Source organism: Parasteatoda tepidariorum, chromosome 1 (genome assembly GCF_982258835.1).
Source record: "Parasteatoda tepidariorum strain Cologne lab strain chromosome 1, Ptep-v5.0, whole genome shotgun sequence".
Lineage (NCBI taxonomy): Eukaryota > Metazoa > Arthropoda > Arachnida > Araneae > Theridiidae > Parasteatoda > Parasteatoda tepidariorum.
The window spans coordinates 77,607,002-77,633,409 of NC_141755.1; the positions used below are offsets into that span (position 1 = coordinate 77,607,002).

General features: G+C 31.3%; 2 protein-coding genes across 2 annotated transcripts in view; one reads left to right on the forward strand and one right to left on the reverse strand.

The window, feature by feature from the left end:
• The window catches only part of LOC107448718 (tryptophan 5-hydroxylase 1-like), a 62,968-nt gene extending 38,700 nt beyond the window's left edge, over window positions 1–24,268 (reverse strand). The window contains exon 1 of the mRNA XM_087167231.1: window positions 23,979–24,268. Within this exon, the coding sequence (XP_087023357.1) occupies window positions 23,979–24,092 (114 nt within the window). The 5' untranslated portion in view covers window positions 24,093–24,268. The remainder of the gene's footprint in view (window positions 1–23,978) is intronic.
• LOC107456731 (uncharacterized) lies at window positions 59–11,857 on the forward strand. Its single transcript, XM_016074684.5, has 2 exons — window positions 59–258; window positions 9,210–11,857. The coding sequence occupies exon 2, from the start codon at window positions 9,243–9,245 to the stop codon at window positions 11,637–11,639; it is 2,397 nt and encodes a 798-aa protein (XP_015930170.3). The 5' UTR covers window positions 59–258; window positions 9,210–9,242; the 3' UTR covers window positions 11,640–11,857.
• Window positions 24,269–26,408: the final 2,140 nt, after the last annotated feature.

A 26,408-nucleotide genomic window follows, 5' to 3' on the forward strand; every position in this document is an offset into this window, starting at 1 on the left:
TAACAATGAAGCCTTTATCTCACTAATTCAGTCTTTATCTAGTTTCACTTTCAAACTTCCTTGTCTGAAGCGTTTTGATAGAGAGGAAGTCGCCACGTGATAACGAATGTTGGTGTAAACTTACATCATGCACTTATTCATAAACTCGTTTTTTGAAAACATCATTCATAAAGAAAATTGTATGAATTGGTTTTAGTTCTGTTGTAGTTAGGGCCTTTAATTTTTGATTGCCGTAATGTGCGAATTGAAATGTGTTGGGTAAGTTTTAGAATTACTTATTTTTCTTTTTAAATTTGACCAAAAAGGTACACAGGGGTTGAACAAAAATATGGAACACTTCTGTACTAAGTCTAAGTAAAATATCTTTCTTTCAGCATCAAATGTTGGGGAAGGCAAAACTGTTGGCGCAATTTTATAAATCACACTTTAGCTTTTATAAATCCATTGCCATTGCGAAATTTGCATCTAACAAATAAGCGTGGGAAGTTTAAAGCTTTTTTTCTCTTTTTCAATATGACTAAAATTAAAAAAGCGTTCTTATTAATAAATATAGTTCAAATTTAAAAAAAAAATCTAGTAAGAAAATACTATAACATAAATATTATAATAAATACACTAAAATTAAAAAAGCGTTCTTATTAATAAATATAGTTAAAATTTAAAAAAAATCTAGTAAGAAAATACTATAACATAAATATTATAACAAATACACTAAAATTATAAAAGCGTTTTTGTCAGTAAATATAATTAAAATGTAAAAAAAATTATAATAAGAAAATACTATAACATAAATACTATAATAAATAGACTAAAATTAAAAAAGCGTTCTTATTAATAAATATAATTCAAATTTAAAAAAAATTGTAATAAGAAAATACTACAACATAAATACTATAATAAATAGATTATAATTAAAAAAGCGTTTTTATTAATAAATATAATTCAAATTTAAAAAAAAATTATAATAAGAAAATACTATAACATGAATACTATAATTAATAGACTATAATTAAAAAAGCGTTCTTGTTAGTAAATATAATAAAATTTTAAAAAAAATATATAATAAGAAAATACTATAACATAAATACTATAATAAATAGACTACAATTAAAAAAGCGTTCTTGTTAGTAAATATAATTAAAATTTAAAAAAACATTATAAAAAGAAAATACTATAACATAAATACTATAACATAAATACTATAATAAATAGACTATAATTAAAAAAACGTTCTTGTTAGTAAATATAATTAAAATTTAAAAAAAAGTTAATAAGAAAATACTATAACAAATAGACTATAATTGAAAAAGCGTTCTACTTAGTAAATATAATTAAAATTTTAAAAAAATTATCATAGGAAAATATTATAACAAATAGACTATAATTAAGAAAGCGTTCTTCTTAGTAAATGTAATAAAAATTAAAAAACAATTATAATAAGAAGATACTATAACATAAATAGTATAATAAATAGACTATAATTAAAAAAGCGTTCTTGTTAGTAAATATAATTAAAATTTAAAAAAAATAATAAGAAGAAGATACTATAACATAAATACTATACATAAATACTATAATAAGTAGACTATAATTAAAAAAGCGTGCTAGTATAATATGAATATTATACTCGAGTAAAATGATTTCAAAATAACTGCTAAGAATTAGTAACTTTCTCTCTTTATTTTGGTCAATCCAAATTCCGAATAACTTAAATACCATTTCTAAAAAGATTCAAGCATGATCTTTTAAACTGACCCAACAGTTTTGTCATGTTAAATCTCCCAAAACATTTGGCGCTTAGAGAAATATTGTTTACATACAGTTAGCATGGAAGTGTTTCTATATTTTTGTCTCCTAATATGTATATTGTTATCTATGTGTGGCATAGCTACCGAATCTCCTAATTTTTGCCGGAGATTCTCTTTTCTTTTTGTATTTAAACTGGTTAAAAACTGTAAAAGAAAATATTTTTATCTTTGTTTAACAGTGTTGATTTATAATAATTTTAACTATTAACACATATAAATAATAGGAAGGTCCTACGAACCATCTTTGGTGCAATTCTCGATAACAACAACTGGAGAAAAAGATATAATTTTTAAATATATAAGATCTTTAATAGTGATGATATCATTAAATTTATTTAACTATGTGGAATGAGATGGGCCGGGCATGTAGTGAGAATGAGGCCAGAACGAACAGCATTAAGAGTCTTTAATGCAACCCCCTCCAATAAAGGGCCAAGAGGAAGGCCCAAAAAGAGATGGAAAGACTGTGTGGGTGAGGATTTTGCCATCCTAAAAGTAAAGAACTGGAAATCAGTTGCCGGGAGAAGGGCAGAATGGGAAAAGCTTCTGAGGAAGGCCCAGACTCTCAAAGGGCTGTCGTGCCAATGCTGATGATGACATATAAATAGTTAAAATAAATATATAAATTTCCTAACTTCATTTAATAACTATTTAGTGGTTGCATAGTAAAAATAATTCCTGTTTCAAATCGTAAGATCTATTGTTATATCGCTACAACTGCAAATTAGATTCATAACCGGAAAATGCACATAGCAGGTTATGCTCGTGCCACCTTCGTGTCAAAATTAAATGTTAAAATAATTATTTAAAAATGAATAAAATATTGTTTAGTAATTTTAAGTAAATCTTTTACCCTGCGAAGCAGAATTTTTATTAAACATATTTTTCCATACTTTCTTTTATTATTCTGTATTAATTTTTTAAAAAAAATAGTTTAAATTTTATTATAAATATAATTCCGATAACCTAACAGATTTTTTGTTAGTACCTAATTGCCGGTTTCTTAGAATTAAAAAATTCCCAAAATATATTTTTACTAGTAATTAGAGCGTAAAAAATATATATCTACAAAAGGGACACCTGTGTCCTATTTGTGTTAAAGGGTTGATCTGGGTTCCCAGGGAAACTAAGAATTTCAACAGAAGTAGTAAATTTACGTTTAAGTTAGTGGGAAATTCCATTTTCCTTCTCTTTTTTTTTCAAGTTATCATTTTACGTTTAGATATCTGTCGTAAACCTATTATACAGATGTATTTAATCTAAAAAGTTGTATACAAACGTGTTTTAAAATTTTTATATTTTAATTACAGCGGCTAACTTTCGTAAAAGATAAAATACTGAAAAAATAAAAAAAATTAAAAAGATAAAATATAGAAAAGACAAAATACTGTAAAGTCAAAATATTGAAAAGACGAAATAATAAAAAGACAAAATACTAAAAAGATAAAATATTGAAAAGACAAAATACTGAAAAGACGAGAAATAATATGAGAAAATTATTATATTTCTAACTTATTTTTTGAAAGCGCAAAATTTTCGTAAGTTTACACACATATCAACATTTTATGTTTTCGAAGATGATTTTTTCTTAGCTGTAGTAAAAAGTAGATTGAATTACAATCGTAAGAGCCGCGGTGGCTCAGAGATTAGAGCATTTGCCTTTCAATGAGGTAAATAACTAGGTTCGAATCCCAACGGTGGCAGGTTGATACAAATCTGATCCTGGCTCGCAACCATCGCAGTGCTGACATAAAATATCCTCAGTGGTAGACGGATCATGGGTTGGAATCCCCTTGCCATCGAGTTAACCAGAGAAGGTTTTCATGGTTTTCCTCTCAATGTAACGCAAGACGTAAGATCGGGACCTAAATTTATTGTTCTCAAAATTCGATTGTACTTGTTTTCCATTGGCGCCATCTATGGCCAAGAATTCGGCTTCTGTTACACCTGTGCATCGGCTTCTGTTATAGGGAAGACCCATTCATACATCCATTGATTCATCCACAGATCGTAAGTTTAACCTGAACGTGAGAACGATCAATCTCCAATTCAGTACCCTCAGAGGTATAATTTGTTATGGGGAAATGGAGGAATTTGTGACCCGACAGTTTCAACGTGCACCAGTCACCATTTACTACACGGGGAGTCTTCAGCCGACTGAATTCGCACGAAAGTGAGTCCAGCTCCCTGCCAACCAGGCTATCTCGGTCATTCTTTGTGATGATAGAAATATTCAAATGAGTTTTGAACATGAATTAATTTAACTTTAGAAACAGCTAATATTTTTAAGGAATTTTATAATATCTTTTATAGATTCATTTAAATTTATACTATGTAGTGGTGTTAAAAATTATTATAAATTACCTTTGGTAATTTGGTAAACAGGAATAATGTACAATGCGCAAAAAAAAAAATAAAACGAATCATCCTGAATAATTTTTGATCTAATGATCGGATCTTCTCCACGTTCTAGGACTTAAATTTAATGGTTTCAGAGGATGACTTCAATTATGCTAATTAGTTAGAGCCGACTATATTTTGAGTTGCGAAATCAGAAGTAAAAACATACTTTCTCTGAACAAACTTATCCCTTTTTCGACGGATTCAGATTTCTGCCCCCCAAAATATAGTCGGTAGCCGCAATCCCAATAGTTTAGTCAGGAGAGCGGTCCAAAGGACCGTTAATTAATTAAGGATTAGTTAATTAATTACGGATTAATTAGTTTATTAATTAAGTATTAATAAGTTAATTAATTAAGGATTAATTAGTTTATTAGTTAAGGATTAATTAGTTAATTATTTAAGGATTAGTTAATTAAGGACTGTTAATTTTATTACTTTCGTATTTTGCCATATCTCGAGAACTTTGTAAGGGAAATTAAAATATTTTTCGCATAATTATAGGATTTTTTTATCCGAAGATAATTCCATGCTAAAAATAACTCTCAGCTAATATTTATTACTTTTTTATTATTTTATTTAATAATAGTTGAAAATTTTTTAAATTGTAAGGTATACAATTTTTTACATTACTTTAAGGAATGCAATTTTTACAGGATCGAATAGTTCCTGAGCAATCGAATTTTGAAAAAGTCGTATTTTTAAAATTCGACTTCTCAGGAATTTTAATTTATCGGATTTGACCGATTTCGCTCAAAATTTTCGTATTCCCATGCAAAATTACATACTTTAAAATGGTGCAAAAAGTGTGTGCCTTACAATTCAAACTTTTTACGAACTATTGTTAAATGAAATAATGGAAAATAATAAATATTTACTCCAAGTTACTCTTCACATGGAATTATCTTTCGATCAAATTCCGTTACAGTTGTGTACGAAAAATTTTCAATTCTTTAAAAAAGTTCTCGAGATATGGTAAAATACGCAAATAATAAAATTAATATTAAATGGTTCAAACTTTAAACCGTATCCTGACCAAACTATTGGAGTCATATTTAACAGATTACGGCAAGTCCCTGGAATTTGGGGGGTCAGATATCTGAATTCGTTTGAAAAAAGGTACGTTTATTCAGATATAGCCTTTTGCCTCTAATTTCGTAACCTAAAATAACGTTTGTAATTAATTAGATGTTGTTGTAGTTAATTTACGTCGCACTAGAGCTGCACGATGGGATATTGGCGACGGTCTGGGAAACACCCCTGAGGATGATCCGAAGACCTGTCATCACAATTTTGATCCTCTGCAGAGGGGATGGCAGCCCCGCTTCGGCAGCCCGACGACCTGCACGCGAAATCGAGCACTTTACGGTAGAACGGTTTAACGAGGATCAATACCGCACACCCTCGAATCCTACGCAGACTGATCCAAGTGGTCACCCACCCGCACACTGACCGTAGCCAGTGATGCTTCACTTCGGTGATCTGCTGGGAACCGTGTCTTAACGATCAGTCCACTGCGGGTAATTAATTAGAATATTTGAGATTATCCCTTCAAACCACTAAAATTGAGTCCTAGAACGTGTAGGAAGGTCCGTTTTTCTTCTTAATGTCCACCTTTTGCAACCAGATTTGTAACGGACACATTTATTGCAGAAATAAAAAGAAAATCTCCCGCAAAAATCAGGAAATCCAGTAACTATGAAGAGATACCGGTAACGGTAAAGAGAACCGGTAATAGATGGTTCTACAACGACGGGCATAATGTGAAAAATATTTATACGTTATAACTCAAAATTCTTTTACCTATTAATTAATTCTTTTACCACACGTTGAATGCCACGCTAATTTTGCATGGCTTGCCCGCCTGGCCACAACGGTAAATAAGTACAAACTAAATTTGCAAATATTAGTCAGATTTTGCTAGTCTTTTAAAAGGTTTAGCATGACATATCTGAAAAAAGTGGTGAATTATACAAGCCTACGAATTGTTTAGAAATAGTGGTGGATAAAAATCTACTAAATTGAATTTATTAAACCAAGATTAACAATTAATAAACTACCACTTCAAAATATTTATTCGCTGTCAGGAGCAAGTTGGCATCTCTGTGTATATATATAAAACTATTTTTGTGTGTTCTATATTGCATTAATTTGATCAAACCATTTTAGTAACGATAATAATATTAAAAAAAATTGAAAAATTTACTCGAAATATGTGTTTTTAATAATCTTAGCTTCGCCGGTCACTGGTAACCCCAGTACCGCTACGAACAAACTCAGTGCCGGTCACCGGTGATCCCCATGGCATTCACCGTTTTAACGGTGGTTGGTCGTATTTAGCGCTTGACTTCAAAGTGTTATTGAAGGTACATGATTTTTCACAAACGATTTTAATTTTAGTCAGAGTTGTTTTCTTGGTGTGGATATGCCACTTGTGTTGACGTTATGAAACCCGAATTGATGAATAAAATTTAGCGTCAATAAAAATGATTTTATTTTTGTCGTATGCCTGTTTAGGCAGTGGGAGTGCGATTGTTCCTGTCTTCAGTGGCGCCATCTATGGCCAGGAATTCGAATTGCCCCGCCATTTACACAACCAAAACCCGTTTATAGGGTGGGTCACATTCAAGCACAAAGGAGAAAGGACATAGAACACACAGATTGAGAAAGAAACATCCATGCTTTGTCCGGGAATCGAACCCAGGACCTTTCTAATGCAAGGAAATAGAAGGAATTCTTCGGCAATAAAAATGATTCCTCCTGTCATTTAAGAGTAAAAACAAATTTACAGATCATGAATAATCGAATTATTTTAAATAAATAAACCATTATGTTTTTTGTTTAAGTTCGCCTTAAGTTTTGCGCAATAAAAATTAGTTAGCCTTAAAAGATGAGAAGTAGTTTGCTTGCTTGAGTTGCTTAATTTTTTTCAAATTTTTTTTTTCTTCAAAAATATTTTTTTCTCCCTAATTTAACATTTTAACGGTAAAATTTAATCATTGATAGCATCGTCTTCAGATCACTCTGACAGAAACAAGAGGTTGTTGATCTCTTTCATAATGAACTCTCTAAGTAAGAGCCTTACATAAATATTTTGAATGCATTTTAATTTATTTATTTGTTTTGTTAATGTTTTTTCTTTTGGTGTTTTTTTCAGCGTTTCCTTATTTGACCTTTTCAGTATTTGTTGTAGAAGTTTGTCGGTCACTGGGAGAGTATTTTGATGGTCTCTCCCAAAGGTTTTTTTTTAACGCGAAGTCTATGGAAAAAGTTCTTATGACTTCCAAAAGTGGTCGTAAATGGAGAATGTCGCTACATAGAGGTGGACTCTCCCTTGGAGATTTCACTGTAATAATAAATAACAAATAGCATTAAAAAATAACATTTTACTAACGCAAAATCTTTGGGGATTGCCAATCGAGTTCTTCAAACTGAGTTCAAAATTTTTTAGATTCTTTTAAATAGTTCCAGAAAGGATGCCATTGGCGGAGGAAAATTTTCACGAATTATCATCCATTTATATTCTTGAAGGATAAAATTAAGAAAGAGATTAATCTTTTGAAAATGTTCAGAAAACCGAAGAATATTTTTTTTCTATGCGCGAAATTTAGTAAACTCGCGCGATTGAGTATTTCATTTTATCCCCCTTAATAATAGGAAAGCCAGTGACGCCCATGGTTCCAGAAATTTATGATCAAAAGTCTTACATAAACTATAAACTAAACTATTTGACTGAATGACACAATTTAGTGACATTTTCAGAGTGGCTATAATCATGGAAGAAGAAAAAAAAGTGGTATTCAAACCACTTTTTTTTAAAAAGAGATTTATTGGAAAGCAGGGCAAAAAATTCTCTGCCCTATTTTATTAACACCTACCTAATTTGAGACAAAATCAGACATTCATATTGAAAATTGGATTAGTTATGCCAAAGTTAGTGTAAAGACAAAAACAATCTTGTTACATTAAACATACTCTGATTGATACGACCACTTTATGTTATTTTCATTGATTAATAAATAACCCTGACGATGTCACTTACCTGCTTTATCCTTTAACCCTAAGTTTACGGACGTTTCTGATGTACCTATCTCTACGAACACTCGTCAATTTGACGCATGAACGAATATATATAACAGCACTTACAGAGATGCCAACTTTCTCCGGACAGCAAATATATATTTTAAAGTGGTAGTTTATCAATTGTGATTCTCGGTTTAATAGATTCAATTCAGTAGATTTTTATTCACCACTATTTCTAAATAATTCGTAGGTTCATATAATTCACCACTTTATATTTACAAAATTTACTTAGTAGTTATTTACCGTTTTTTTTAAATTATTTTGGTGTGTCCGGAGCAATTGGCATCTCTGCGCTTAGAAAGCAATGTGATTATATACTATAAGAAAAAAAAATGAAAATATGAGATATACATTTATGAAATATTCTAGTATTTTATTTTTCAATACTCGAATTAAGCTACTGAAACCTTCAAAATATGACACTCTGACATCAATTGACATTCTGCGTTTGTTCTTTCTATTATTGCTTATCGGCAACAGTTGTTTATCGCTTGTTTCATTTGAGATAACGATATCGGAAAACGGATCGAAGTATTGTCGGTACATTCCTATTTATAATTGATGTGATGTTTGCATGTTTACTTAAAATTTTGTCTAAATGATGATCGCGGCAAATTGACGCATCGCATATCCGTAGAGATAGGTATAACACAAAGAAAATTTCAATATTTCAACGCTTTTGATTAAAATAGACTTCAATATATATTTAACTCGGTCAAAAGATAAAAGTCATTTCAAGAGATAAAATAAAAATGCAAACGGGTTTTGTAATTTTCATTATAAAATTCGAAATGCGTCAAAATGACGCTTTCCGTAAACCTAGTGTTAAACTCTTCATGTATAATACAATATCATGTATAGTACAATAAGGATATTATCTAGCGTATACTAATAATTCTTTTTCCTTTCTTCTACTAGGATCAGCCAGAATAAATACTGGAACAAATCATTATGGGAACTGAAAACGTGCAAATAAATTATGAGCTAAATGATACAACATTACAAAATCTTCAAAACCAAAATAATGTCCAAGAAACCTCTACTTGGGTTGAATGGGGTTACTGGTACTATGTGAACGGAAAAATTATTAAAAATGTCTATGAACTTAGCAAAGTAGTATCCCCGGAACAAACCATTCGTCAGATAGCTACCTATACTGTAAGACCTTTAGCCAGAAAAATCGATGAGACTACAGGGTTGAACAATGCAAACATCAAATTACTCGGTTATGAAATCCCGTGTTCTTTTTCAACGTTTGGAACATTAGCAACAGAAACTTTAGCTATGACAATAAGTCCCGCACAGTGGGCCGCGAGTAAAACGTTCTATTTATTATCGAGTTCTTTCGCAAGTGAGGTGATAACTAAACTGGATCTTCAAAATCGAGGAGCCTTAGGAAGAGAAGCTGCGGCTGCTATTCAAATTGGTTCTACTTTAATTGGCCAAAAAACTTTGGAAAAGGTAGAAAAATATGAAATCGTAGGATCTACGTATAAGAAAGTTGACGGTAAACTTAAAAATATATCCAAACCAATTGATACATTTGTAAATCAGCAAATTTCAAATGGATTGCAAAAATTAGGACTTGATGCAACGCAGCCTTTAGGACTTACAAGATTTGATATTGAGCGGGAAAAAAAGTTGATTGCGTCTGAGGAGAAAGTGGCAGACATAGAAGAGAAGATGCAAGATTTGAGATTGCAAGAAGAAAAATTACAAGAAGAAGTTGCTCAGCGAGAGAGGGCTTCTGAACAGAATCATTTAGATGCAGATAAAATAATTAAAAAAGTTCGAAAATATGAAAAAGATTGTCCTGAGAGGAAAACTGTGGACAAGTATGAGAAACATAGAAAATATCATAAAGTGTGGGCGAAACAAATATCTGAAGAGTTTGTTAGTGAATTTAATATCTCAGAGCAACAGCGTAGTAAAATTCAAGAAGAGATTGTGCTTAAATTGCATAACAAACGGGACGAAGAGGCACAAAACAAAGCTATGAAGAAAGCCATCGATAGTTATAGAACTACGTTGCAAAATAAATCAAAAATACAGCTTGAAGATGTAAAGCGCGCGCATACAAATATGCAGTCTAAACTTGATAAAGCTAAACAACAGTATGAGTCAGAAAAATACAACTTTAACAAGGAGGCCAATGTATATCAACGAATTAAATACAAAAATGAACAACAGGTAAGGTATAAAACAAGAACAAAGAACCATTTATCATGCTCGAATATTTATTCAGGTAATATACAGCTGACAATTTCGCCTGATGAATTGAAAGATTTAGAAAATCGCATCAACGATTATTTTGAAGAAAATGGATATTTCAAAAGGAATTTAAATGACAGAAATATCAAAGTCTTTTTAAATGGTAAGATAAATATTGATCGCGATTCACTAGGCAATTTAGGCTTGGTAGTACCAATAAAATTTGACTCAAAACGAATGGACTTGAAAAACCTGAAGGGAAAAGTTACTCAATTTAAAACGGATTTTTTTTTCCACATTCAACTTGCTGATGGCTCACCGGAGAGATTGATTGACATTAACATTGATGGAACGCACAAACTGAGCAAGAAGCCTTACTACAAATTATTTTCTACATTCAAAGTAATGAGGATCGGATCAAAAGCAAATGAAATATTAGAACCTGAACTCGTAAAAGCAATGGATTTCATACAAGAAAAAGTTGATGAAGCTTTGCTTAAAGACAATATTTTAGATCAATTTAACGCAAATCTACCGGAAGGGGTCATTATAAAGCCTGGAACCATTAATGTTAGGCCAAGGGTAGATATAAACTGCAATCAAATGTTCGATATAGATTTCAATGCTGATTTCCAATATGAAATGTCAGCTGATAGCTTGAAAGATATGTTTACAGGCTATTCAATAGCTGGCTGTTGCTTTGAGCAAATATGTAACATTGAAATGACAAATGGTAGAGTGAAAATTGAAATTCCGATTTCGGGCGCAATAAATGGGAGAGTTGTTGGCAGCTTTGATCTGTTTTATTGCCCTGAGCTGCAACGTTTTTCATTTAGTAATTTAGAAGTTGCTTCGAAAAATAATGATTCATTACTGGTTAACTTTATAAGTGGTGGTGTTAATCGTCTTCAAAGCGTTTTGTTGGGACCTATCGAGGGTTATATAAATAATAATTTAGAAAATGTTCGATTATCTGCAATAAATGCTGTAGAACAACGATTACAAGAAAAAATTCCAGGTAGATTGACTATTGATGAGGATTCTCTTATTATCAACAACATTGAATGTAACAATAATAATATTACTTTGGATTTTTCACTATGCTCCAATGATTTGTCCTTAAATCAACCTATGTAAGTTGACTTTCAAAGTAACATAGATATGTTTGTTTTACTAAATCTTACCATCCATGTAAATTGACGTTAGTTAAATTAATTTTAATGTTACTAGAGATGCATTGATGCATCTAGAAATGTAGAATAGTTATAATCTATTACAGGCTGGCCATTTCTTTGACAATTATAAATAATTTTATATTATAAATAAACATAAATTAAATGTTTGATGCTCTAAAACATCTATTCCCTTTTTATTTAAAAATGTTTACTGTTTCAAACATTAGTTTACATGTTTTAATTTTATTTATTTATTTTTCTTTTCATAAATAATTTAACACAATTAGGATAAGGTTGCTTAAAGTAGTCATAAACAAATGAAGTTTTTCCACCTTATTAAGAAATGTTCTAAATTCATGGCTGTTAATAAGTGATGTAATAGATTTTAAGTCCTTATCGACAAAAACATTGTCTTTAAAAAAGATAGAATGTGCAAGTTTTTGATAGTAATCGAATAATTTTTCAGTACAATTTGTAAAATTACCTTATTGTTTAATGGACTAAATGAAACATCTTTAATGAGTGTAAAGTAACATTAAAGCAGATGCAATTTTATGGTCATAACCAATCACGATTTTTACACAATTACAAGAATGATGCACTTGAAACTTTTTACTGTACATATTTGTCAAAAAATTTTTGATGTGAGGCTTTAATTCATGGTTGGAATTGTTACATATCTAACTTTTGTGAAACTTAATTGTTACACCCTATGAATTATTAACTTTAAAGAAGTGAGGAAACGATTTTAGTGTAAGGAATACTATAGGCAATGGCAATTTACCTTAAAAGAAATAATGTAGAGAATAGGACAATGATCCTTAAACTTAAAAAAAATATCAGTGAGAAAAATACCAGGTAATGGCCCTTTACCTTTAAAAAACATCAATGACGCGAATATGACGTATTTTCTGGAAAAGAAAAGCAACAGTCCACGTCCTATAGAGAAGCAGTTTGGAATTGAATGACTTCACGCTTGTTAATTTGAAAACTTATAGACCTGTCCCCCGCCTTTTTTTTCTTTTAAAAAAAGGAACTAAAGGAAAGGTTATAAAGAAAGCATGAATCTTGTTTTTGGAAAATATGTGAGCTAAACAATACCGTTAGGGGGGGTTATTTTGTGACAGGTGGCGTTACTTTTGGACACTCATGTTTTTGGGAATTAAATGGCTTCCAGCGATAGCAAAAATAAATGTAATTTTTTTACGGAATTTTTACTCAGTTTCAGGGGCGGTGTTAGGTTACCCTTTCAGAAATAATTGCTGCTTGTTAATCTACAAAAATTGTAATTTGATGGTGTCTCTTTTGCTGTTTGTCAAATCTCAGCTGAGCACCGACCACAGTGCTGATATGAAATATCCTCAGCGGTAGACGGATCATGGGATACAGTCCCCTTGTCGACAGGCTAACCGTGAGAGGTTCTCGTGGTTTTCCTCACCATGTAACGCAAATGCGGGTTAGTTCCATCAAAAAGTCCTCCACGAAGGCAAATTTCTCCCAATGCTTGATCCAGGAGTTTCCTTGTCTTCTGGATTAGGTTCTAAATTACAAAGCTACGGAGTTGAACATTAATGGGCGTAAACCCAAAATTGGGTCGGCTGTTCAACGACGGTTATAAAAAAAAATTAAAAATATCAGCTGAAATTTTTCGGAATTGTTATCAATAGGCTAAATTAACATTAAGATTTCTGGTATAATGAGCGTATTTCACTTATAATTAAAAACCCTTTATGTATTGTAGTTTGTTTTATACGTCATAATAGCCAACAACGTAATACTTTGGGAGGGGACATGGGACTAATATTTGATTAAGTATTGACCAATAATGAGAGCAGTAATCATGACAGAGAAGAAAAACTCACATGAAGGATATTTATTCTGACGTCAGAACACTAGTGAAAGATATTATGATAAATGAAATATCCTGATCTCTCTAATGATGATACACAACACAAATACTCATGCATAATGCTGTACTGTGTTTAAAAGAACTATTACATAATGCTGTACTATGTTCACAAGAACTAATACATAATGCTGTACTCTGTTCTTGTTCCCTGTTTTTATAATTTGCCCTCAATCGTCATTTTTCTCTATCTATAGTTCGAAATGAATGGTTCTATGAGAAACGATAAATCGATGTTCTACTGCATATGTTTAATATTAAATTGTTAAAAAAGCTCTGCTGCACCCTTGCAGCATCCGTTGCTGAAAGATCTCGTTGATCGATGTTCTACTGCATAGGTTTAAAATTAAGTTGTTAAAAAATCTCTGCTACACCCTTGCAGCATCCCTTGCTGCAAGGGTGTAACAGCTTGATCTCGTTGATCGATGTTTTACTGCATATGTTTAATATTAAGTTGTTAAAATAGCTGTGCTACACCCTTGCAGCATCCCTTGCTGAAAGATCTCGTTGATCGATGTTCTACTGCATATGTTTAATATTAAGTTGTTAAAAAAAGCTCTGCTACACCCTTGCTAAAAGATCTCGTTGATCGATGTTCTACAGCATATGTTTAATATTAAGTTGTTAAAAAAAGCCCTGCTACACCCTTGCTGAAAGATTTCGTTGATTGATGTTCTACTGCATATGTTTAATATTAAGTTGTTAAAAAAAGCTCTGCTACATTCTTGCAGCATCCCTTGCTGAAAGATCTCGTTTATAGCAATAACGAATCAAAATCGGAAAGTTCAGCTTTATCCAAAGTCATTTAGAGCTTATTGATGAAAGATTAAACTAGGAACACCAAAAAACAACAACACAAAATGAAAATTCACAAAAGTTGAAATTTTTGCAAGTGTTGCAGAACTTTTTTAATAACTTAATATATGCAAGTGCGGTGGCGTTTAAAATCATCATAAATTAAATTTATGAGACCAAGATTGAAATAGAAAAACTTAAGTTCTGCTGCCATTTCAAAGATAAAACTAAAATCTTCCAGAAAATCTGGCAGCTTTGCAGTCACAAGGATTCCTACAGTCCCGCTTGCTTTCAGCAAAAGATTTTGTTAAGTGATAGAGAATTAAAAACTAATACAAAAAATTTTGGTTAGTTCTTTTTTTTTTTTAACAATTCACAAGCTCACCACGAGTTACTATTAAGAAGCGTTTAATTTTAACTTTTGAATTGTTTTATGTTGTGGTATACAAAATAACTTAAACCCAGATCTACCAATTCAAGGATTTTATATAAAACATGAATTTCGCCCACTAAGTGGAACACGTTTCAATTAATTAGTTATGATACTAGTTTTCACATTCTTTTAGAATTTCGATAAAAGTGAGCAATAACTAATTACAAATTGTGGTTGCCTTTTGTTATAAAATGCATGCGAGCTTTAGCAACTAACATTAATTTAAAATGTGGATGCATTTTGCAAAATTAGAACGAGAAAGCAAATTTAATACTTTTATTATCTTTTCTAGGAATAATAAAGTGGTAGGAAAAAAAGGTATAAATTATCTGAAGTCATACTTACGATGTTATTAGCTTACGATGTTACGAGTTTACGATGTTATGCAGTGAAAAATGTTTCCCGTGAAACCATTTTTATATTTAAAACATTTTTAATGTTGTTGTCGTAGGACAGTTAAGACAGAGAGGGTGCAATTGTTCTTATTTTCCAGTAGGGCCATCTATGGCCAAGAGTTAAACTTCTGCCACACCCATACATTACACCCGTTTATAGGGCAGACCTATTCATACATCCGTTCATTCATCCACTGTTAGGTTTGTCACCACTAGATGGCGCCACGAGATATCAACAAAACTTGAGAATTGATTAAGGAAGAATTGCAGAGAGAATTAGAATGTTTTTTGGAGAGAGCGCAGCGGCGTTTGAACGATGTGATTCTGCTATTATTCTTTTTTTTATTTTATGTGGTTTTGTTTGTGATATGGAATAAAAATTGTGATGTGTTTAAATAAATTTGTTTTATGCCAAGGAAAGTTTAGCGTGAAATCTATTTCATATTATGGAAATTTGAAAAAGAACCTGCAAATTTTAGTTCCACAGATCGTAATTTTGATCTGAACGAGAGAATGATCAGCCTCCAATCCAGTACCCGCAGAGACGTAATTTGTTATGGGAACATTTAGGGCTTTGTGACCCCGATAGATTTACGTGCACCAGTCACCATTTACTAAACTGGGAGTCTTCGGCCGGCTGGATTCGAACTCCCGTTCTCACGAACATGAGTTGAGAGCCTTACTAATCAGGCCATCCCGGGAAAAACATTTTAAATTATTTTAAAATATAAGCTATATGAAATAGCAGCACTATAAAAAAATTTCAATTAAAATTCGGTTACTACAAATCAAATTTGAAAAATATTAATATTAAGATCTTAAATGATAAATACAATAATGAATTAATGCTATAAAAATTTTGTATCAATGAAGTATTGAAGGAAATTAAGTTGTATGAAATGAATGAAGTTCATCTTCATTTTTTTCACGAAAGTTCATTTTGGAAATACAAATTCTTGAAATAAAATTCAGTATTTATTTTTAAATTGAGCTTACTTAATTTTGGATGATTCAAAGTCTTTATTCAAATAAACATTACAATTTAAGAATAATTAAAAAATAACTCTAAAAATATACTTTTTTTAAACATCTTTTCTTTTTTATTCTTTTCTCTACGAGTAAATGTTTTTTTTTCTTCTACTTAAAAAGTCCATACAATAAAAAAGTATTGGAAGAAAACATATTTTCGAATGTTCTGATTTTCTTTTTTCGTGTTTTTTTATTTTTTTCTTGCCGCAAAAGATTTCGAGAATCCAAACGATAAAGTGGAAAGAGCGAAACTTAAAATGAAAGCAAGCGATAAAATGGCGAGACAAAAAAATACTTGATATTCAAAGAAGAAATAAGAGAAGAAAAAAACGCTAGATGTGTCGTAAAATTAAATTCCTTTGAAAGTTAAATTGTCAAGATGGGCATACGTGAAATTCCACTATTCCAATATTGATGTAGGAAAATGCTATGCCTGTGACAATGATTATATCTAAGAAACTCGAAAAATAATTTTGAATTACTTCCATCAAATGTTTTATTTAATTGCTTTTAAGTTATTTTTATTGAAATTCACTGCTATAGGCTTGAAATAAGATTTAATACCCAGTCATATTTTTTTTTCAATAAGAAAAGAATAAAAATAATTTAATACTTTTGACTATAATTATATATTACTTCTGCACGTAATTACATTGATAGTAATATTTAAATATTAGCTGTCGTTGACTTAAAATTGAGACCTGCCACTTTTTATTTTGAATCCAAATGAAATTTTTAATCATAAATATTTTTTAAACACAACCTAATTTAATACAAAACAAGCTATTGTATAGTACTTCGATTTGATTCATTCTGCTAAATGCATTCTGTACATAAATATTTAGACTTGTTTTGTGTGATTCAAAATCTGCTTCCAAATCTTCAATAATCTGAAAGGCAGATAGTGCAATTGTCAGTATGAGCCACGACTAGAAACTTCAAAACAAAGGACTTTGTGGCGAGGGTAGAGGCTACTATAAGAAGATTGAAGACTAGGAAGTCTGTTGGACCTAATTTGGTTATGCCGCCTAACCTGAAACTCAGAGCGGTGGTGGCTCAGGGGATAGAGCGTTCGTCTGCTAATGAAGTGAAGCAGGTTCGAATCCCAGCGATGGATGGTCGATACGAATTCCGCACCCTGCTCGCTCCGACCACAGTGCTGACGAAAAATATCATCAGAGTGGTAGACGGAGCATGGGTCTTCTTGCCGTCAGGCTAACCGTGGGAGTTACTCTTGGTTTTCATCTCCATGTAACACAAATGTCGGTTAGCTCTCCATGAAGGCAAATTTCTCCCAATACTTCATCCAAGATTTCTCTTTTCTTCTGGATTGGTTTCAAAATTACAATACAAGGCTACGGTGCTGAGTAATGGTAGTCGTAAACTCAGAATTCGGGTCGACTGTTCGACGACGGTAATAAAATAATAACTTGAAACGCAGGATGCGAACGGTCATTTGACAACTTAGAAAGTGGTAGTAAAATTAAGGAAAAAAAAGTATGTATTTTAATAAATTCGTAATTACCATTAAGCCTAATATTTCCAAATAAGTATACCTAGTTGTGAAATTCACAATCCAAAATTTTAAAGCGAAAACTAATAAAATATATTTGTTAATTTTTAATAACAACATTGGTACCATTTTATACTATTTAAAAGGACAGAAACTTTTCGCGGGTTTAATTTACGTCTTAGACCTGAAATTATCTCTTTTATTTCATCAATTGATGTTTTTCGGGCAATTGGATTCCTGCAAGAGTCGTTTTCTTGCAAGTGTCGTCATCGTAGATAAATCGCAACATTTGTCGATCCAGAAGCCAATCAGATTTGACACACACGCGAGACGTCACTTACAGGCACACAATTAAATATGATTTAAATCACATAATTGAGCATAATCACGAACCCTAAAAGATTATTTTCTGAAGTTAATGGGCAATAATTCGTAGATAAAGTACGCATTAAGATAGTCCCAAAAATTCCCAGCGTCAGAGTGGCGCCATCCTTTTAGCGAATCAAAATCTCTAAATTTTAGCATGACGTTTCATTAAGATAAGAATATCCTTGCAACCACCTCCCTTTTCAGAACCCTTCTTTAAATATCAAGAGAACCAAAAATTCGCAGCTTTTCATATTTTCACGGCTAGATAAATCTGTGCCAAATCCCAACATCCCTGCTAGGGAAACCACCAAGTAATCGATGCAAAACTCCAGCGAACAATATTATTTTTTATATAGAATGAATTATTTTTTAATATAGAAAGAATCTTATTCATTACATATTTGATTAATACGGATTCGACAGATTTGAATGCTTCAAACATTTAAAAAATGAGCAGATTTTTTTTCCTTTTCATAATTCCATAAACGATAATGCAAGTTTTTACATACAAATACTGAAATTTTATTAATTTTTGAAAAATATTGGTCTGAAGATAATTCTAAAAATGATAAATCCTACCTTAATTTCTTGTTGCATTTTTTAGGATCGTCTTTAACAAGACAGTGTGACGCTGCTAGAATAATTTGAATTAAATTTTTGTTAATCCACTAGAGGGCTCTGTTCAATTAAAGATCAATTAATGAATAAATAATTTTATTGTATTAATACAGAATCCGTTCAATAGATTTAGTTACCGATTCTATTTGAATAAGATTTAGACCTAATCATTTAGTTTAGTCACTAATTTCAACTTAATATACAAATTTAGTTTTTAAAAATTCTATTTAATATTTGGTTGCGATTATTTAGCAAATTAATTTCTAACAATATTCTACTATTTTGTATGCACATCTTTATGTGCATATCTTTACAGGGAACATTTTGACGTAACGTTTATTATAAAAGTAAATATCATTTGCTGTTCTTTGTTTGTTAAACGTTTAATAAGTTTCCTACAGTTTCAAATAAGTTAATCATAAATTATATATTTTGATTAACAAATTTGGATAAAACAGTAGGATTATAATGAAAGAACACTGCTGTCAGTTTTTAAGTATCATTTCGGAATAATAATCAGGATAAGTAACATCGTAACAGCAGAGAGTAATATTATTAAAAGATGATAAATAAATATTAAAGTAATTAAATAATTTACAGATGAAAAATACTTTTATAACTTTTGCTAATTTTTTGGTAATAACAACAATAGAACTTTGGATCTTCTTTGCTAATTAAAGAACTATATTAAGTGATTTATGGGCCAATAAGAATGCGCTGGCAGTGAGAAGTGGTTTTATACCATTATACTACTTCTGTGTTGTTTCCATGTTGCTTGGAGAGTTAACTTTTAAACAGTTTAAATTTTTTCCCCATTGTCACGATGAATAGGGAAAGGAATTTTTTTTAACTAATTTCAGTGAACTGTTCTTTTAAGGTTTAATATATATTGGGAGTGCAAATAAGTTTCCGCCGTTTTCTATCAAAAAGGAGCAGTTTTTTGTGAAAAAACGGTACATTGTCTTTTATTCAAAATATTCTCCATTACTAGATACTACTTTTTCTCATCTTTCTGGGAGCATTCGAATACCACGTGGGAAGAACTCTTCATCTTTCGATGATATTCACGAATCGACTCAATCCTTGGTTTCTTCAAATGATGTAAATTTCTGCTCAGACAGATCACGTGCCATTGACCGGAATAGGTGATAATCTGAGGGGGCAATGTCTTTCTAAATACCAAAATCAATTTTCATGCAAAATCGACGTTCAATGTCTCCTGCCTTCAGAACTCAACTTCCTTGTTTTTGGATCATTCCCAACGATTTTAAACGTTGTAAAATTGCTCGCTGAGTCACTTGTAATGTAAGAGCAAGTTCCTTTTGCCTTTGGTACGAATCTTTTTCCAATAATCTTTACAATTCCTTGTCTTCGTACGATTTCGGCCTTCCACTGCTTTCTCTGTCTTCCACGTCAAACTCACCGTTTTTAAATTTCTGAAACCACTCACGACAACTTCTCTCACTTAAAGCAGCCTCACCATTTGCTTCTCCAAGCAACCGATGAGTCTCAGCTGCAGATTTCTTCAAATTAAAGAAGAAAATCAAAACTTCCCGCAAATGGCGCTTACTTGGCACAAAACTTAGCATTTTTGCACGAAAACAATTACGTAATGTTAATACGGTATCACTAATACTTTAAGGTTATGTTGTCACCAGAAGAACAAACTTACAATAAGACGTTTAACATCAGTCAAATTCTACATAACCTTCTGGTAGTCCCATCTTGTGACGAACAACGGGAACTTATTTGTACACCCAATATTTTAAAGGAAAAAGTGTTATGTTAGTTTGATTTCTAAACAAGCAATTAGGATTATAATTTACGTTTTAAGTGTTGCCATGGAAATATTAAGTAACATTTTATTTTTTTAACCAGACTCATCAGCCCGCTCGATATAAATGTTAAAATTTAACTCTATCTCTCTCACTTTTTGTTTTACCGGCATCAACTCAAGAGCAAGCTTATAAAGAAAAGAACTCGTTGTTGTTGTTTCTAATGAACTTGCCAATTAACCAGCAAGCCTGCTTGATGACATCAGACAAACTTAAGGCAGAGGGTGCTTTTCTTGTTTTCCAGTGGTGTCATCTATGGCTAAGAATACGTCTTCAGTCACACACATCACAGCCCGTTTTAAAGGGCGGACCCATTCATACATTCATTCACAGATCATTATTTTGACCTGAAGCAGAGAACAATCAATCTCTAATTTAGTTCTCCCTGAGATATTGGTTTCAGATGAGAGTTTGGAGGACTTCATGACATGACAGATTTAACTTGCACCAGTCACCATTTACGAGCTTCAGCTTGCGAGGTTCGAACTCATGACCTCTTGAACATAGGCCCAACTTCCTACCAACCAGGCCATCCCCCCCACCAAAAAAAAACTTGTAAGGAAGATAAATAAATTAGTCTATAAGAAGGAATAATTGTTATTTAAAGTAAATCGTTATAACAGCCTCTACGGCTCTGGAAAAAGTGAGAAAAAATTTACCAAAAAAACAAAAACAAATAAATAAATAAAAAAAATAAACACTTAAATTTAGAACTACTTTTAGACTAATTGTAATATTAAAAAATCATATTAACTTTAAAAAAAATGTTCTTTTCAGCAATTCAAATTCTAATACTATAGTTAATTATAGGGCGATCCAGGTGTTTACCAATGGGGTACCAATTACAGGTACCAATGGGGAAAGTCGCAATAACTCTTCTTGGGGAGATAAATTTTCAAAATATTTTGTACTTTTTAATAATTTTCAACTATAAATTAGATTAAAGAACATTTTTCAGGAATTAAAGGGATAATTTTTTAAGACTGAGGGGGTCATTTTTAAAATCTAGTTTGGTGGTTGACATTTTTCAAGCCATTGTTTTTATAACACCAATGCACGACTTTACAACCACATAAAATTACAAATAAGAGAAACGCATTTACAACTGCTAGTAGTTTAGTTTGAGAGGAACGGGAATTTTTTGGGTGGTGGGGTAGAATTCGAATTCTTTTTTGGTGAAAGATACTTTTTATTTCAGTAGGGATTATTCATTCTAGCCTAGTTCCAATACTAAGTTCTAATACTAGCCTATATCTAATACTCAAAATTTACATGACAAGAGAATCACATATGTAACACCCATAGTTAGTAAACTAAAACATCAGTTTTAATTTTTTTTTTTCTTTTGGAGAGAGGGGCATTTTTCAAACCCTTTTTGCTGGGCATAATTTATTGTATTTTTATAAAATACGGAAAACATAATGGAGTTCTCAAAGAAATTTAAGTTTTGCGCAAAAAATTCTTGTTTCTTGTGAACAGGTTTCCTTTTAAAAAAAGCGGAATTGATGTATTTTGAATATATTACGGATTAAAAATTAAATTTCTTTGAAATTTTTTTGGTTGAAAAATTAAATTTCGTTGTACCAGTATACAAAACATAGGCGAGTAATGCCAACATTGCTGACGTAAAAAAATCTTAACAGGGCAGAAGAAAAAGATTTTCCCGAATATAACATATTTCCCGAATATGACGTAATAACATATTACGCCCCCCCCTACCCCCACTGTGCAGTTTATGTTCGTTACGCTGAAATACTAAATCGATTCAAGCCTACCCTCTTTCAGCAGGTGTTGGTTAGAATCAAAACAGGGACCTGTAGAGTTTGAAAAGTTTTATACAATGAATTCCCTTAATCAACTAATACTTTTGTTTCCCGATTTTTTTTTTTTGGGGGGGGGGGGAGTTTGTTAACTGTTAACAACAATAACTGTTCTATGCAAGGAACATAAAACAAATTCAGATTTTATAACTTGTTAACGACATTAACTGTTACAAACTGTTCTGTGGAAAGAGCACAAAACAAAGTTAAACAAATAAAATAAAATCCGTTATGCTTTTTCACAAGTAAATGGTAAAAAAGCACTGGAAAATCAGTCCGGGAAAGAAAAAGCAAAGTAAAATATAACATCAGAATAAACCACAGGAAAAAAGCGATACAAAATTGATCCCGAATAAAATATGAATTAATTAAATATTGATAAATTAAAAAGTTATTTTAAAATTGGATAATATACAAAGATTAGTTTGAAATTTGCGGTTAAGGAACTTTTTACAACTCATACTTTTAATTTAGACTCTTTTTTAAACTTTAAAAATTTTCAATTCACAATAATTACACTTATTGTATTTTGTTTGGATAAAAATTTTTATTTTTAAACAAGAGTACATTATAACGAAATATTTAATTATTTTTTTAAATATTTTTAACTGATCATAATGTTAATATTCTGAGAGAGTATTGCTAATTGATACATAGTATATGATATAGTACATAATATAATGCAGAAAATATGAAATTTCATAAATTCCTCTAGATACATTTCAAATGAAACGTTGCTTATAAATTAATCTTATTAAAAAATAGTTCGTTATATTTGAATAAATGTTCAATTACATTAAATTTGTGCTCAACGTTCTGAATCAAATTGGTCGTTAAATTGTTGTAACTTTTAAAGAGAACCACCATTTTGTGTAACAGTTTTGCATTGCGATCTTAAAAGCATTCCTATTTTTCCCCTATTTAATTTCACGATTTAAATTTAGTCATCGACTTCTTAAAATAATATTTCACAAAAATATTTCCAGCAGTTAATCCTAATTGGGATAAATAAGATACAGTTATATAATTCTAGCTTAAAAAATTGTATATTTATTTTTATTGTTTACGGAGATTTGGAAAAATTTTTAAATTTGTAGGGGACATGTCCCCAGCAGTCTTGAGGGGAATGGGCATCCTTCGAGCTGTCAGTGTGGTATTTTTTATTGCAAAATTTAACGTTCATAATTTCTCGAATTAATCGTCGAATATAATCATTTTTTATTTCATCGCGCTTCCTCTAATTATTATTACTTTTTTTTTTTTACTTCTCTTCGTAATTAAAAGTTTCCAAGTCTTTATAGTGTTTGCCCCGAAAGACAAAGTATAACTTGAAATTAAACACCCAAAACATCAGCGGTGCCTATGATTTTTTTTTTTAATACAGAAAGAATCTTAATCGTTACATATTTGATTAATACGGATTCGATAGATTTGAATGTTTCAAACATTTAAAAAATGAACAGATATTGTTTTCCTTGTCATAATTCCATAAACGATAATGCAAGTTTTACAAATACAAATACTAAAAGTTTGTAAATTGTTGTAAAACATCAGTCTAAAAAATAATTCTAAAAATGATAAATCCTACCTTAATTTCTTCAATATATGAATCGGTAAAATCTGGCAAACTAGCCATAGCAGGCGTGCTACAGCATCTACGGCTCTGGAAGTTGCTTCGTCTTTCGCTAGCAGCTCCTTCCATTGCCCTATCAAATCAGGACTTCAAATTTAGGGCCGCAGTTATAGTGCCGTATTAACAGGTGAGCTCCAGTTTTCTCCGGTTTTGGAACGTAACTCGGGAGCTTTGATCTTTCCCGTTGAGGGATTCGGGAAAAAAGGAAAACTATCTCTAGTGGGTGGGTTTCGATGTTTCAATCAACCAATCCTGGTTTTCTCCGTTAAGGTGCGCAAAAGTTGAAAATATGAGACCACGGAATTGAATCAATTGCAGTTTCTTGACATTTTATGAGTGGGCATTTTCTAATTTTGAAGATCGCCATTTATAGCAAATACATATAATTAATCTATTCCTATCTTTAGGTAGAATTTACTTGTAAAATTTCACTTGGCACTTTTCAAAATTTGTTTTCAAACTAAATAAATTAGTAAGAAAATTTTTTTTCCTCTTCATAAAATACCTCAATAGAAAAAATGAATAAATAAAAACGGTTTTTCGAAGTTGAAATTTTATTTTAAATTAATGGAATAAAGAAATATCGTTAAAAAAAATTAATAGTTACAAAATCAAAACAAACTTAAATTAAAAGAACTGAAAATTGAATATATTTAAGTGCAAAACGAAACTATACCATTGCACTTATTAAGATCTCATGGGTTCCATCTTTAGTATTAGTTTAAATCTTTTTTCAATCTCTTAACTTGTTCTAAATATTCACTTCTCGCAGAGATGGCCTTCTTCTGTTATTCACAGATTCCACGACCCCGAGCTTCTTTACTGTTTTTTCCTTCTTTGTCTTTTCGCGTCAGATTTTATCCTTTATCTTTTTTGTGTGATTTTTTTCCTTGAGTACGTAATGTCGTTTGAATTTGATGTAGTTTAGCCGATACCGACTCTTTAGTCTATTCAATTCTAAATTATTTCATAATAATTATAGAAATACGATTTTATTTACCTTAGAAAAATTCTAACACTTGATATTAACGATATGAATCTTAACGATTGGTTAATATTCAAGAAAACGGTCATAAAAGTGCCTATTTTTTTCTTCTATCACAAATACACGTATTTGATTAGGGCTGACATCTAGTTTAAAATAAACTAATTATCTACAAATACCTTAAAAATATCCTGGTACTGCCATCTGGTGTGTAAAATGTGAAATAAATTTTTTTCCGGGGGAAAAGAAATGAATTAGTTTTATTCTTATTGGCGCATTACTACTGAACACTCCAGCCCGGAAATATCACGGGAGCGAGAAATAGAGGGCAAAACCTCACCCCGTCATTTTCACGAGAGCGAGAAGGGGAGGGGTTAAGAAAAGTATGACAACGTTTCAAAGAAGTCGCGGGCTCTTCGTCGAAATTAAATAATAATTCATTTGGGGCAAGCATTTGTGTTGATTCATTTACGTTAAGTGAATTTCTTTGCAATTTGTATTTATAAAGAAGACGTTGCATACTGGAAACATTTTGGTTTTATTTATAGTATAATGTTAAAATAAATTCATGGAAGTTTTGAAAATGAAACTCACATTACGATTCAAATTTGTCAATATATGATTAACTACACTTTCAGTCCCTTTTTTTTTCTTCAATTTTTAACAGTATTTCATTAAAATATTTTTTTCCTTTACAAACACAAAACAGTATTTTCAGGCGAAATTTTAAAACAAAAAAAAAAGTTTGAATAAACTTTTAAAACAATTTTACCCTGAATTATGCCCGCAAAATCTCATTTTAACTGTGATTAACGCCTCTAATATAACTCCCTCTCTTCATAAAGACACACTTTAGATAAAGTTCAAACTCTCGTGGTTTCCATTTCGTAATTGATATAATTTAAACATTTGAAAGTCATTAATTATTTTTTAAATAGTATCGTTCAACTCATTTATAAACATTGTTCTTTTACAAAGACTGTTCTTTCTTTTTGTTTGAGAAAATAAAAGAGAGAAAAAATTATTAGAGTAGTAGTAGTAGTTTATGTAAGTCGCACTAGAGCTGCACAATGGGCTATTGGCGATGGTCTGGGAAACATCCCTGAAGATGATCCGACGACATGCCATCACAACTTTGATCCTCTGCAGAGCTAGCCCGCTTCGGTAGCACAGCGACCTGCACGTGAAGTCGAGCACTTTACGGTAGCACAGTTTAACGGGGACCAATACCGCACACCCTCGGTCCCTACGCAGACTGATAAAAGTGGTCACCCACCCGCACACTGACCGCAGCCAGAGATGCTTGACTTCGCTGGGAATCGTGTCGTAACGATTAGTCCACTGCGGGACAAAAATTATTAGAATATATGTAATAGAAACAAAACAGGTTTGTCCACCAT

What these genes read in the sequence shown, in the direction of transcription:
- LOC107456731 (XM_016074684.5), top strand. Translation starts at nt 9,243, where the DNA reads ATGGGAACTGAAAACGTGCAAATAAATTATGAGCTAAATGATACAACA.